The 13,936-nt window shown below is 39.1% G+C and overlaps 1 protein-coding gene across 1 annotated transcript in view; it reads left to right on the top strand.

Annotated features, from left to right (window-relative positions):
- dcbld1 (discoidin, CUB and LCCL domain containing 1) overlaps nt 1-13,718 on the top strand; it is a 44,982-nt gene extending 31,264 nt beyond the window's left edge. Inside the window, exons 9-15 of the mRNA XM_079830508.1 lie at nt 1,495-1,616; nt 3,045-3,201; nt 3,281-3,373; nt 5,036-5,120; nt 5,903-5,952; nt 8,455-8,574; nt 11,480-13,718. Of these exons, the coding sequence (XP_079686634.1) occupies nt 1,495-1,616; nt 3,045-3,201; nt 3,281-3,373; nt 5,036-5,120; nt 5,903-5,952; nt 8,455-8,574; nt 11,480-12,060 (1,208 nt within the window). The 3' untranslated portion in view covers nt 12,061-13,718. The remainder of the gene's footprint in view (nt 1-1,494; nt 1,617-3,044; nt 3,202-3,280; nt 3,374-5,035; nt 5,121-5,902; nt 5,953-8,454; nt 8,575-11,479) is intronic.
- Nucleotides 13,719-13,936: the final 218 nt, after the last annotated feature.

Raw genomic sequence — 13,936 nt, forward strand, 5'->3', positions numbered from 1 at the left:
CTGATTAACATCTTTGGTTTAATGAGAAAATAAATAAACTATACACAGCGGATCTATGTATTTATTCACTAACATAAAGAATCTTTGGACTATGTTATATAGCAGATGTAAGGATGAAACTATCATCCCATTTCTGGACACACACACTCCTATCGCAGATTTTTTAAATTTTTTTATTGAACTGAGGGAGGGGTTCTGGCAGACCAATCACAGCGCTTGCGGTCTGCGTAGAATTGACGCGTTACATTTTTGGAGAGGTGCACGTCATGGTACGTCCTAGGCTACTCGACGCAGAAGTATAAATTGGGCTCAAGAATGATTTCTGGCGAAACATGTGACACTGAAGACTGAAGTAATGATGCTGAAAATTCAGCTTTGCTCACAGGAATACATTTACTTTTAAAATATATTCCAATATATAAAACGGTTATTTTAAATTGCAATAATATTTTACAATTTTACTGTATTTTTGATCAAATAAATAAATGCTTGGTGAGCATAAGAGACTTCTTATGCTTCTCTAAGAGACGACCCAAAATTGCTGTGTATTGTGTAATGTGCAAGTTCGATATACTGTACAAATAATCGTTATTTGTTGAAGTTAGTCATTCGTCTTGTAGTGATATTGAGGATTACTAAATCCTGTAGGATTTTGGTGGTAATACTGGCATGGGACGGAATGGGAATACTGAAATATCCCACTTCTGACCACAAAAAGCTCCAGTCATGCTTGTAATTCTCCCAAACAACCAATGGAACTTTAGAAAGGACATCAAATGACACTTCTCCCCAGCGTCGAATGTCTGATCCTGAGGGGTTATTTCTCACGTTGGAGTTGGGAGAATTACAGGTTACGTCATCCAGTCAAAATTTAGAACCGCTATTATATATTTGATACTCCATTTTAACTGCTTGTTTAGTTTTCACTATATTCATCTTTGACCACTTAAAAATGGTGCTTTGATTCTATTACTTTGATTCTTCAGCTTTGCTTCCTGACTTTCTGTTATATAGTGGCATCTCTTTGAACTCTTCAAGCTTTTCTCTGATGATGAGTAACTTCCTTTCACAACTTTCAAGTCATCACACTTCAATCTCACAGCTTCACACTTTGAATTGCTCTTATGATCCCGGTGGTGTCTGTGATGTAGTTAATGTTAGGAAGTAATAACAGACCTCAGGGTCTCCAGTTGGTGTTTCTGTGTCTGCTGGGAACATGCCACTTGAGTGTTTCCCTCAGGAATGTGTTTTGTAGCCGAAAGAGGCCGGCCGCAGGTTTCCACTTTGATGCAGATGATGGGCCGCACTCTGAAGTGAAGTCTTTAGCCTACATGCTGTCACATTCCTCAGCTGGCTGAGCACTTGCATCACTGTTCTCAGGAGAATGACCTCAGGAGCATTTGAGGCAAAATGTTGTGTGACCAGACAAGACTAGGTAGTTTTTTTTTGTGCTTTTCAAATGAAATAATTGTTTGTCATGTTTTTGTTTCATAGGCATTCTGACCACAGGCTTGACTATCGCAAACTTTGAATATTTTGTGAAAAACTACAAGATTGAGTACAAGGAGAGGAACCGCTGGCGGACATTTGTCCAGTACAATAACTCTGATGAAATGGTAAGACTTTTGTCTTTATATCACTCCATCATCAACCATTCAATACAGCCGTAAATGGCAAATTAATCTTCTGCTATAAGGTGTTTTTAAGATAGAATAGTAATAATATAATAATAATTATTATTATCATTATTATTATGGCAATAGTTGGAAATAATATTTATAAATAAATAAGTAAATGGATGGATTGATGGAATGATGGTTGGATGGATGGAACGGCAGATGGATGGATGGAACAACAATTGGATGGATGGAACCATGGATGGATTGAACGACTGATGGATGGATGGAACAACAAATGGATGGATGGAACCATGGATGGATGGATGGGTGGAACAACAAATGAATGGATGGATGGATGGAAAGACGGATGGAACAAATGGATGGATGGGTGGGTGGTAGGATGGATGGATGGATGGATGGATGGATGGATGGAAAGACGGATGGATGGATGGATGGATGGAATGACTGAGGGATGGATGGATGGAACAACAAATGGATCGATGGATGGAACCATGGATGGATGGAACGACAGATGGATGGATGGATGGATGGATGGATGGATGGATGGATGGATGGATGGATGGAACAACAGATAGATGGATAGAACCATGGATGGATGGAACGACTGATGGATGGATGGAACAACAAATGGATGGATGGAACAACAAATGGATGGATGGATGGAACAAATGATGGATGGGTGGGTGGATGGAATGACTGACGGATGTATGGACGGAATGACGGATGGATGGGCGGAAAGACCGATAGATGGATGAATGGAATGACAGATAGATGGATAGAACCATGGATGGATGGAACGACTGATGGATGGATGGAACAACAAATGGATGGATGGGTGGATGGAAAGACGGATGGATGGATGGATGGAACAAATGGATGGATGGAACAACGGATGGATGGATGGAAAAAATGGATGGATGGATGGGTGGGTGGATGGATGGATGGAAAGACGGATGGATGGATGGATGGATGGATGGATGGAATGACTGACGGATGGATGGACGGAGTGACAGGTAGATGGATGAATGGAACGACAGATAGATGGATAGAACGATGGATGGATGGATTGATAGAATGACAAATAGATAGATGGATGATTGACGGACAGACAGAGGAGAGGAAAGAAAGAAAGAAAGAAAGAAAGAAAGAAAGAAAGAAAGAAAGAAAGAAAGAAAGAATTGCGTAACATTTATCCCTGGCCAAATGGCATCAAAAATATTATTTTAGCTGCAAAACAATTATGAAAATTTTCTTTTGAATCAAAAGCACTAATGAATCACACACACGATGACACAAGAGATATTTATTAAGAGTCCATATTAATTTAGATTTCTTGAGATTTTTCTTTTAACTGTCTGTGTATCATTCATGTTTTTAATGTTGCAGTGTTGTATTTTACCTCAGATTTTTGAAGGAAATACAGACAGCCTCCACCAAACACGCAACACCTTCCATCCCTCCATCGTAGCGCGAAGCATTCGTGTCGTACCTCAACAGTGGCACAGAATAATTGCCGTGAGAGTGCAGCTACTGGGCTGTCCTTTTGTTAAACCCACCCCAGGTGCGTGTCTGACACACAAAGGCTTTACGGTTTGATTTTTCTCATTAAATGTTCACTAAAAATGTTTTTCCTCATGTAGTGAATTCATCGTCTCAGGTGACACAGGAGGCTCAGCCGACACAGCCCATTCACAATGACATGACGAAACCAATGCCCTCTCAGGCTAATCTTGGTACGGTTTTAAGAACGCACACTAATCACTCATTAATGAATACAGATTATGTTATACAAACAACTGTGATCAGGGTTGCAAAATTCTGTGAATTTTGAAGGCTGGAAACTTTCCATGGAAAGTAACAGGAATATATTGGAATTAATGGGGATAAACTGGGAATTTGCAAAATTGCAGGTTAGCCTATACCAGGGAACTTCAATGTAGTTGAAAAGAAGAATCTTGCAGCATAATCTTGGTTAAAACAACCAGATTGCAATTTCAGTTGAATTTCTACCCTACACATTCCTCAATCACTTGCACACAACACACTATTTACTGCAGGGCTATTGAAGCCACACCCCCTGCATGCACTGTGCAGTCCTCCATAGAGAGAGAGCGTATTTAGGCCACGCCCACACCAACACTCTCCATTGACTTTGCATTGCGTGAGGCTGCCTCCTTGTCATTTCGGACTTATAACAAAAAACAGAACAATGTCTAAAAGCTGATATATGACAAATTTGACAAAGCGCAGAAATACGTTTTTATAAGCTGTCGTCCCAAAAAAACGAGCGTTTAAGGAGACAAAAGTGGAGACCGGCAATAAGATGTGAAGCTTCAGCAGCAAGAATGGGTAAATTTTGGGATCCTGACACTCAGTATACCTATGTGTGCAGTAAACATTTTGTCACTGTTAAGTCAAATATCCAAATGTCAGTTTTATATATTATATTTCCATCGCTGATTACGTTCCCCTCCAGTGTGTGTAGTTCTCAGTGTCGCGCTCTTGTCTCAATTGCCTGTATCCACTTTTGGGTTCTTAAACGCTCGTTTTTTGTGTCAGCAGCTTCTAAAACTTCCGGGTTTTTGGTTCTGGGTTGTTTAGCTTGTTTGCTGTACACCTTGTCACATATCAGCTTTTAGACATTGTTCAGTTTTTTGTTAAAAGTCAAAAATGACAAGGAGGCCGCTTCACGCAATACAAAATCAATGGAGACGGTTTGATTGTCGCCAGTCTTTATTTCTCCAGTCTTTATTGTCACATGATCCTTCAGAAATCATTCTAATATGCTGATTTATTATCAATGTTGGAAACAGTTGTGCTGCTTAATTTTTTCAACCTGTGATACCCTTTTCAGGAATCTTTGATAGATAAAAAGTTAAAAAAGAACAGCATTTATTTAAAATAGAAATCTTTTGTAACAATATACACTACCGTTCAAAAGTTTGTGGTCAGTATTTTTCTTTCTTTCTTTTTTTGAAAGAAATTAATACTTTTATTCAGAAAGGATGTTAAATTGATTAAAAAAGTGATAGAATATAATATATATTTATTTATTTATTTATTTAACATATTTACTGAATTAGAAGTAATGAAATGAAACGTATATCAATATGCAAAAAAAAGTCTGCTTATGACCAAACAAAATGTTTATATTTATACTTGTACATGATAGTTTATATACATTTCCCAAAATGTCCAATTCCCATAAATTCCTGTTAAGTTTTCAAATAGGAATATTTCCAAAATTCCCTAGAATAAGTTCCCTTGGAAAGTTTCCGGACACTTTCAGCTCCTTTGCAACCCTAACTGTGAAACATTTTAGATTATTTTATAAAAAAGGTGTTGTTGTTTTTTTCTTCTTCATCTCTGACTTTCGTATTTTCTTCTCTCTTTAGTTAATTTGGTCGTAATAATTGTGCCCACCGTACTTCTGGTGGTCCTGCTCCTGGTGGGAATCTGTGTGGTAAAAATGCTATACAAGTAAGTCATTTTTATCAAGTTTTTTTAGTTGCCATATTGATTTATTTTTCCCTGAAGTCTTTTTGCGACCATACCTTTTCGAGATGCAAATGACCTCTGTTATGATTTACCTGCATCAACAAGAGGTTTACAAAAAGCTTGTGCACAATAATAATGTGCATTAAGTAAATAGGCCAGTTTTGATTTCAGGTTGACTTTAAAGAACAAAGGATGAAAGTTAGGACTATTTTGTCTGTATTCTCCGTGTTGAGAGAGGGTGGTAGGGTCAGATATGTTAACATTCATTGGAGCACAGCGGGCTTATCTCAGTTCAGTTCCAGTCTGTTTCTAGTCCTGTTATCAAACACAGCAGACAGTCTCAGCATTGCGAATGTGCACACACCAGTGATTCCCAGCCTGCCCTAATAGATACCACAGCCACTGGTGTCAATAAAAGAGCGAGTGTAAGCTGATATGAGTGAGCATGTTGTGATTCCACAGCAACACATTGCCGCGGTATTTAGATTCATAAAGAATGGGGAGACTGAGGGCTATGGGGGATAAAGTAGGGTTGAGGGTCAAAGGTCAGTGTCAGGAGATGTGCCAGCTGCATTAGTCCCCTGAGAGTGAGCTCAGGGACGGGGATTGTGGGGTAATGAGGATGAATGAATGGAAACCTCTTATGGACATGTTTCAAGGGAATAGTAAGGCATCTTCTCTTGTTTAAGAGTGATGAAGGTGGTGAGAGACCCTAGAATCTGCCACCGGTGTCTCTGACGCTGATGTTTTTCATTGTCCCACAGTAAGAAGACAAAGGAGAACACGTACGGCTCTGCGGAGACGCATCACACAGGTAAAACAGTCGCTTTAACTGAACTGGCTGGAAAGGAATATTTCATTCAAAAATGTGAACATTTTAAACCGCTGTTTTCCATGCAGTTTTGTGTAGGGGTGCACCGATCCGATATTAGGATCGGATATCGGCCGCGATACTGACAAAATAGCTGGATCGGGGATCGGAAAAATTAACAGATCCACAAGCCGATCCAGGTGGGGGGGTTTTTCCGGGAGGTTTTCGTCGCAGCAGAACCTACGTCAAGAGTCGGCTGTGTGGAGGAGATATTTCACGCTTGCCACGCCAACTAGTTAGTCGGCTGTTTGCAATGTCTGCAAAGTAACTTAAATGTTTCAAGGGGCGGTGGTATTACTACAAAGTCAGGGTTTTTCCTGCATTGAAAATTTTTTGGCGGCCGTCGAAACAATTTTTTGTCCCGCCAAAGCCTAATTTGATGAGTTATTGTGATTTACGAGTGATGTAGAATAGATGCTGCGCTTGTGACTGAGTGACAGAGAGAACGATCAGAGAGCTCTTCCCCCGCGCGCACTCTCTGGGTCTTCAAAATAATCACTGTGTTAGCTGTAAGCTCTCTCTCATATTTCACATATTAATCCAAATCAAAAGGTCGGAAGACCGAAACCATGTTGCACGTGACGCATTCGGACAATTTTGTCCTTGAATTACCGCTGGGTGTGAATTGCGCTCAAAAAACGTTGACTCTTCTCTGACCAGCTGACATAAAGCATACTTTCAATAAACGGGAAACAAATTATATTTAGTTACGAGTGTTTGCTGTGTGTTGACATCTTTCGCAATGTTCTAACAGACTGGATTCACACACAACGCGTCTGCTAATGTCCGATTCGCCACCTAATGACTCCTTTGAACCGAATCATTATAACGACTGGTTAGAACAACTGATCTGTCCAACAGTGAACTCACAAATCAGTTTAATCATTTACTCAAAACGCATCTAAAAATGAGAACACAAGTGTGCTTACCCATTTTAGCAAGAGTGGGTAGTAAGAATTTCAGCTTATTTCTGTTGACAATGTGTAGTAAAATAAATAGGCCTAGCCTACAATCATTTAGACTGGAGTGAGGTGAAACCAGAACAAAGTTGTTATTAGCTAGCTGATAATTTTTATTAAATTACATATGGCAGAAAATTAGGCTTGTTAATTTTTAATGCTACTTTTTAATATTGATATGATTATGTACCAAAACAATTATCTGTAGTGTAAAAAACTGTCAGTAACTGTCAGATTACTATTGTATGTTTGGCCAATACACTTTTTTTTGTTTCCACTGCTACATTTTAATTATTTAAAGAAGTTTGATTACATTCTATCTTAGATTTGAATGCACAATTGTTTTTTAAATAAATAAGAATTCAACACTTTACATACATCTGTTATTTTGTCTTAGTTATGTTTAGTTAGTAAAGTCTGGTGCCTTTAGTCTCTTCAAGGAAGGTATAAGGTGGAAGATATACAGTTTATTATTAATTCAACAATAGTATCGGATCGGTATCGGGTATCGACAGATACACAAAGCCCAGACATCGGTATCGGGACTGAAAAAGTCGGATCGGTGCACCCCTAGTTTTGTGCTTAAAGGGATAGTTCCCCCAAAAATGAAAATTACCCCATGATTTACTCAACCTCAAGCCATCCTAGGTGTATATGACATTCTTCTTTCAGACGAATACAATCGGAGCTATATTAAAAAATATCCTGGCTCTTCCAAGCTTTATAATGGCAGTGAACGGGAGCCCAAAATTTGAAGCCCAAAAAAGTGTATCCATCCATTATAAAATCCACATCCGATGCATTTTTGTAAGAAAATATCCATATTTAACACTTTATAAAGTTGAATATCTAGTTGTTGGGAAACACTGGTTTATACCCCTTGCAGAATAGGCCATTCCAGGATGACACACACTTTTTTAATACTAGGAGACAATCCACCAACATGTTCTTTCTGTCAAAACTCTTTATCAATGATTTGTGCTGCTTTTACCCATTGAGAAACCTTTTTTATTCAACTCTTTTGAAGAAATGTTTAAAAAAGTTAAACCAAATATAGTTTTAGAGTTTTTAGCAAAAATAATAAACCTGATATAGTTTTACCATACATTTTTCTCGCTATGAAAATAACAACAGAAACTGGCATGATTGAAACAAACAAACATAACAGTTTGAAAGGGAGTAAATAATGTCAAAATAGATTTTTTGGGGGGGTGAACTTTTCCTTTAACATTGGTTACAGAACAACATAAAATGCATTAAACCATGCAATGCACACATTTGCATTAATGAAACATTTTTTTTACCTTTATCGTTCTCCTAGTCTTCAAAAAAAAATTCTTAGACATCATGACGTATCACTTCCCAATAAATATGTTGTGTTCTGCCCTTTCAGACATGTATAATTTAAGGCTTAGCTGCTTGACTTGCAGAGAGATAAAACCATCTTTCAGAGACTGGCTGACAGGTGAATGATTCTTGTCTACAGGCTGTTGGAGACAGATAAAACAGCCATTTGCCAGACACCAGTCCACAGAGTTCACCATCAAATACAGCTCTGAGAAAGACCCCATCCAGAAGCTGGACCTGGTAACCAGTGCAATGGCAGGTAAAGTTTGACCGAATTTGATTTTGTTTCTTACACAGCATCCCATCCATTATCAAGCATGTTTTTTGTCCTCACTGATGATCGAAAATGCTACCCTGTGTTGAAGAAGCTGCCGGAAGACTGTTGCACAATAAAGAAATTCATACTTTTATTCAGCAAAGATGCATTAAATTGATCAAAAGTGACCAAAGACAATGTCAAAAGTACAGAGGTACTGAATTTTTAATAATGTGACAATACCAGCATTTGCCTCTAACATTTTGAATGCTGTTAAACAGATTCTTAAAAACCTCTGATTCGCCATTGTGTTCTCACACTCAAAATGAATGTCTCTGATTGGTCATTGTGTTCACAAGCTCAACATATATGTCTCTGATTGGTCATTGTGTTCACAAGTGTTCACAAGCTCAACATATACAGGGAGTGTAGAATTATTAGGCACGTTGATTTTCTGATCATATTTTTTTTCCAGGCACATTTGACCAATTCCAAACCACAGTAATCCTAATAACTACTATTGATTTAGTATTTAATAATGTATAAGTGATATATAATTGTTCATGAAGGCTGGAAATGAAAAACACCTTATATTCAGGTGTGCAGAATTATTAGGCATGTTTTCTTTTACAGATAAATTGAGCCAAAAAAGAGATTTTACTCAGACTGAAAAGTCAAAAAGTATTAAATGCCCATGAGAAGGATGCAATACTAATGCAATACTAGACATTGCAGTTAAGGCATGACCATTGGACAGTGAAATGCTCGTTGGATCAGCAGGGTCAGACAAAAACATGTGGCGGAGAAAAGACACCTGTTAACCGCAAAAGAATTAAGAATTAAGGTGAAGAATTAAGGGTGAAACCATCAGGAACCCTTTAGTCTCCAGCGCCACCATTTTCCAGAGCTGCAACCTACCTGGAGTCTCCAGAAGTGCAAGGTGTCAGGATCTCAGAGACTTCAGTTAGGTAAAGAATCCTAAAAAATGACCCCCACTAGATAAGAATCACAAGCTGAAGTGTTGTAAAATACATGAAGAAGGTTTTTTTATAGGCTTTATGGACAGATAGGTTGAGAGTGACTCTTGAAGGACCAGCACCACATCCTCTAGTACCACTGTTTGAAGAATTCATCTTCCAGAATCTGGCAGTACGTTTTGGGAGTTCATTTTAGTCCATCCTGAAGTCCGTTTTGCAGAGATGGACTAAAAATGAACTCCCAAAACGAGTAAATGCAGCATTAGAGACTTCTTTCAAAAACATTAAGAAAGCTTACTGACCCCAAACATTTAATATAATAATAACTTACTATGATAATCCAAAGCAACAAAACAGTTGAGCTGTTAGCATGCTACTGAAAATGTAGTTTATGTTAAGCCCCGTTTCCACCGAAATTACCCGGAACAATTTGTCCCAGGAACTTTTTTCCCCCAGACCTGTTGCTGTCTGCGTTTCTATAGGGGTCTAAAGTATCGTGAAGATTAGTCAGGTGATGTAGGACTGTATGTGACTTTCCAGAGCCCACTGGATTTCGTCTTCCGCAAATACACTTAATGAAGCCTGGACCTCATCGTCGGTCCATCGGTCGTATTTTTAAAACTTCATTGTTGATTCGAATATTAAACAACTCTTATTGGACGCACGCAAACTGACTTTTAGGTTGAAATAAAATGCTGGGTGAGCTCAACCAATCAGCATGTTCAGCGGCAAAGTACCACCCAAGAAAGTACGAGCAAGGCCGTTTTGAGGGGGAAACTTTTTCCTGGAACTTCATTTAGACCCCGGTTCCTGCGGTCGAAACACACCGAGTACCTCCCCAGAGTCCCTAAGTTCCTGCGGTGGATGTTGTTTGGCTTATGTTAGTTTAATGTTAAATACTCCCCAACACTGAAGCTACCATTTGAGACGGGACTGTAATGGAGCCCAAGTGACCCAACAAAATGTCTCATGGCACGCTTTGCTTGTCATTGTCAGAGCAAAAACATTTAACATGGAAGAGATGTGATTTATTGATTTGTTTTATTGCTTGTCATGCTCTGTTAGGACACTTGTGTTCAAGTAGAAATATGGACTCAAAGAGCGTTTCATTTTTCTGGCTGCAGCTGAAGTCTGAGAGGAGAAGGCACACTTTCTTAAGCAGAGTTTTTTATGGTCTGATTATAAAGGAGTTCCACTCGTGAGGCAATTTTTCATCTTCCAATGTGCCAAGGAAGTCTAAGAAACCTTATTGAAGTTGTATCAGCCTGAATGCTTGCCAGATGGAAACGCTTGCTGATATTTAATTGGCAGTTTTCCCCCTACTCTCCTCCAGGGCTGTAATTATTGATGATTCAAGGTTTGTGCAAGACATCAGACAGATTACAGGCGCTCCGATTTCAAGCCTGGCGCTTAACTTGGAGTCCCTTTTGAACAAATACTGAAACAGTTCATTGATTTCCTTTTTGCTAGTACATTTTCTTTAATGTTTGATGCTATTAGAGTTTATGATGTTTATGATCATGGCTTATTGCTTAGCCAGTTATGTTTCAGGATAGCTAGATATGAACTGAAGAACATTAAAACCTGGTTTATGCTGGCATGGAGCAAGTTTAAAGGGATAGTTCGCTCAAAAATTAAAGTTCATTATCTCACCCTCATATAATTCCAAACTTTATTTCATCTGTGGAACACAAAATAATATTATTTTAAAGAACTGTTTTCTTCTATAAAATGGGGTCCAAAGCAACATTAGACTCTTGAGTTGTGTTGTATGGAACAATAAACCAGTGTTACTTTTAGGATCATTCATATACCGTTATAGTTTTTGTTAATATTTTGGATTTTAATATTTTCGGTTTTACTTCATTTAGTTATTTTAATATTTTTAGGAGAACCATTCCAGTACTAACTAGCTCTCTCTTTTTCTTAAGCCGAATACCAGCAGCCGCTCATGCTTGGCACGGACACCGTGTCTCGAAAAGGCTCGACGTTCAGGCCCATGGACACCGAGGCCAAAGACAAGGACAGCGAGGCTACTTCTCACTACGATCAACTGCAGACAGGCATCCAGTACGCCTTGCCACTGACCAATCAGGAGCCAGAGTACGCCACGCCCATCATCGAGCGCCACGCCTTCCGCAAAGATCCCTTCCTTAATGATCCCAGCTACAGTGTCCCAGGGGTGGTACTAAACAAAAGCCCGTCGTTTCGAGCGGTAGAGGGCAGTAATTGTAGGAAAGTGATCGGAGGACTGGCTGGGGGCTACCAGACTCCCCAAGTCAAACTGGACCGGGGGAATTACCCAGAGGACATCTACGACAGCCCTAAAATCTCGAAGCCCGTCGTGAAGAACGGGAGTTGCTCGGCGTACCAAAGACCCCAGATTATGTCCCCGGTGCAGGAGTGCTATTCCACTCCGAGAGACTGCGTCAGACTGGCCTTCTCTGGACCCAGACCGGACCCGGAGGGCAGCAGGTCCGACCCAGAGGGCAGCAGCTCAGAGGGAAGCTGAGAACCATACTGTGATGTTCCTGATTTACCTGACTCAACAAAATCACCTCCAGACTCTTCTTAACTTATTTGTGAATGAGGGACTTGTTTTTGTATTTCTGCAGTTGTAAAGGACAGTGGAGGCCGTGATCAGTTTGTGTAATTTAACGGGGTTTTTTGTATATACGAGAATTATGTTTTTTTTTTTTTAATTGTCCTGTTTGTTCCAGTTTTATTTTCAATCAAATGCAATATGCAGAGATTTGCAGGGATAACTGCGACGGTGCATTTGTTCCCTACTCGGACACAAACTGTGAATGTGAGCCAGATTTTCATGTATTTTTTCTTCTTAAACTCTTCTCTGAACATCCTTTAAGGACAACTTCACTGATTTTCAACCAGCTTTGTATGATAACAATGTCGGTAATATATTCAAATGACCAATGTGTGCTCTTTCCTCATGTGTCCTGCGCCATGATATTGTTAGCAGAAGACTTTTTGCGTTATCTGGTGGACTAACAGGTAACAAACAGGTGGGATTTGGTTGAAGGTAACATGAAGAAAGAGTATACACTGTTCATTTACATACTGTACTACCAACATTGTAATTTTCAAAGCCGTTTGCAAATCTGCAACGGTCTACAGGCAGAAAATAAGATACTACAGCAAGCGGATCAGAAGCTCTCCTGGTGCAAGTAGGAGATCTTTGGGAAGTTTCTGAGCAGTTACTTTGGTCCTTCTCACAAAAGGAGGCTCTATGTTCATGTCTGAACTATCCCTACACCAATCAATGGAATAAACCTTTAAAAAAACCTAACACAATCTAAAATGGACGCAAACTGTGTGTCGATGCAACAAAATTGGCTTGTTCCCATAATGCAAGAGAAATTATGATCTGAAAGTGATTTGATTTTGACATCCTGCTCATTTTTAATCTATATTGGGTGTAAGGGTTGTTCATTCAGATCATTTTTCCTCTCTCATTCTGCTGTAATTACGTTGCCAAATCTCAAATGTTCCAATCTTTCTTCCATGCTGAATATTGATTTCGTTGTTTTGGACGTCCCTTGTTCCATTTTCAAATTGAGCAATAACAGACTAAAATGTTGTATCTGATCCTATTTTTATTCGGATTGTCTATAGGAGTATGCATATGCATGTACAGTTTGAAACATATATTTAGTTAAAAAGCAAAATGAGATGTTACTTTGTGCTGTCAATGATTTAGTTCACCCAAAAATGTATTCATTCTGATTTCATTCCCAACCCATATGAGGAAAAATGATCAAGAATATATTTGTTTCTCAATTAAATTAAAGTGAGAGCTCTCAAAAAAAAAGTGAAAGGCATCCATTTTTAAGGGGTTTTGTTCCACAGAAGAGATAAAGTCTCTGGTTTGGAGTAAATGATGACGGGATATTCATTTTTGGGTGAACTTTCCTTTTAAGCATCCAGAAGATCTGGGAGTAGCTGCTGTTTAAAGGACAATCCTTGTTAAAGATAACTGACAGGTCTTAATTTCTGTGAAATGTTTTGGGGGATGTGCTTGATGGTTAATGTTTGATATGTCCATGAGGATCTGGCCATGCTGGTGAGTTGAAGTGCTTTGCCACTGAGAATCTCAGTGCTGTGTTTGTGCTTGTCTAAACCCTGATTAAAAGCACCAGCAGTTCAGCCTGTCCTGTGATGGTCTCTTGCTTTAAAATATGTGACTGTTTTTAAAAAAAAAGTATTTGGTGAAAGCAGGATGTCGCACACGAGGTGTCCCAGTAGGAGATTGATCAGGAATGTAACGGTGGGGTGTTAGTTGTGGGGCAGCAGCTGATGGTGACCCTGCTGTTTAAATCTACCGTCCAGGCGCCTTGTATCACATTTCCCACCCAGAGTAACATTAGTGA

The sequence above is a fragment of the Gobio gobio genome (assembly GCF_949357685.1).
Source record: "Gobio gobio genome assembly, chromosome: 12".
In the NCBI taxonomy this organism is placed as follows: domain Eukaryota; kingdom Metazoa; phylum Chordata; class Actinopteri; order Cypriniformes; family Gobionidae; genus Gobio; species Gobio gobio.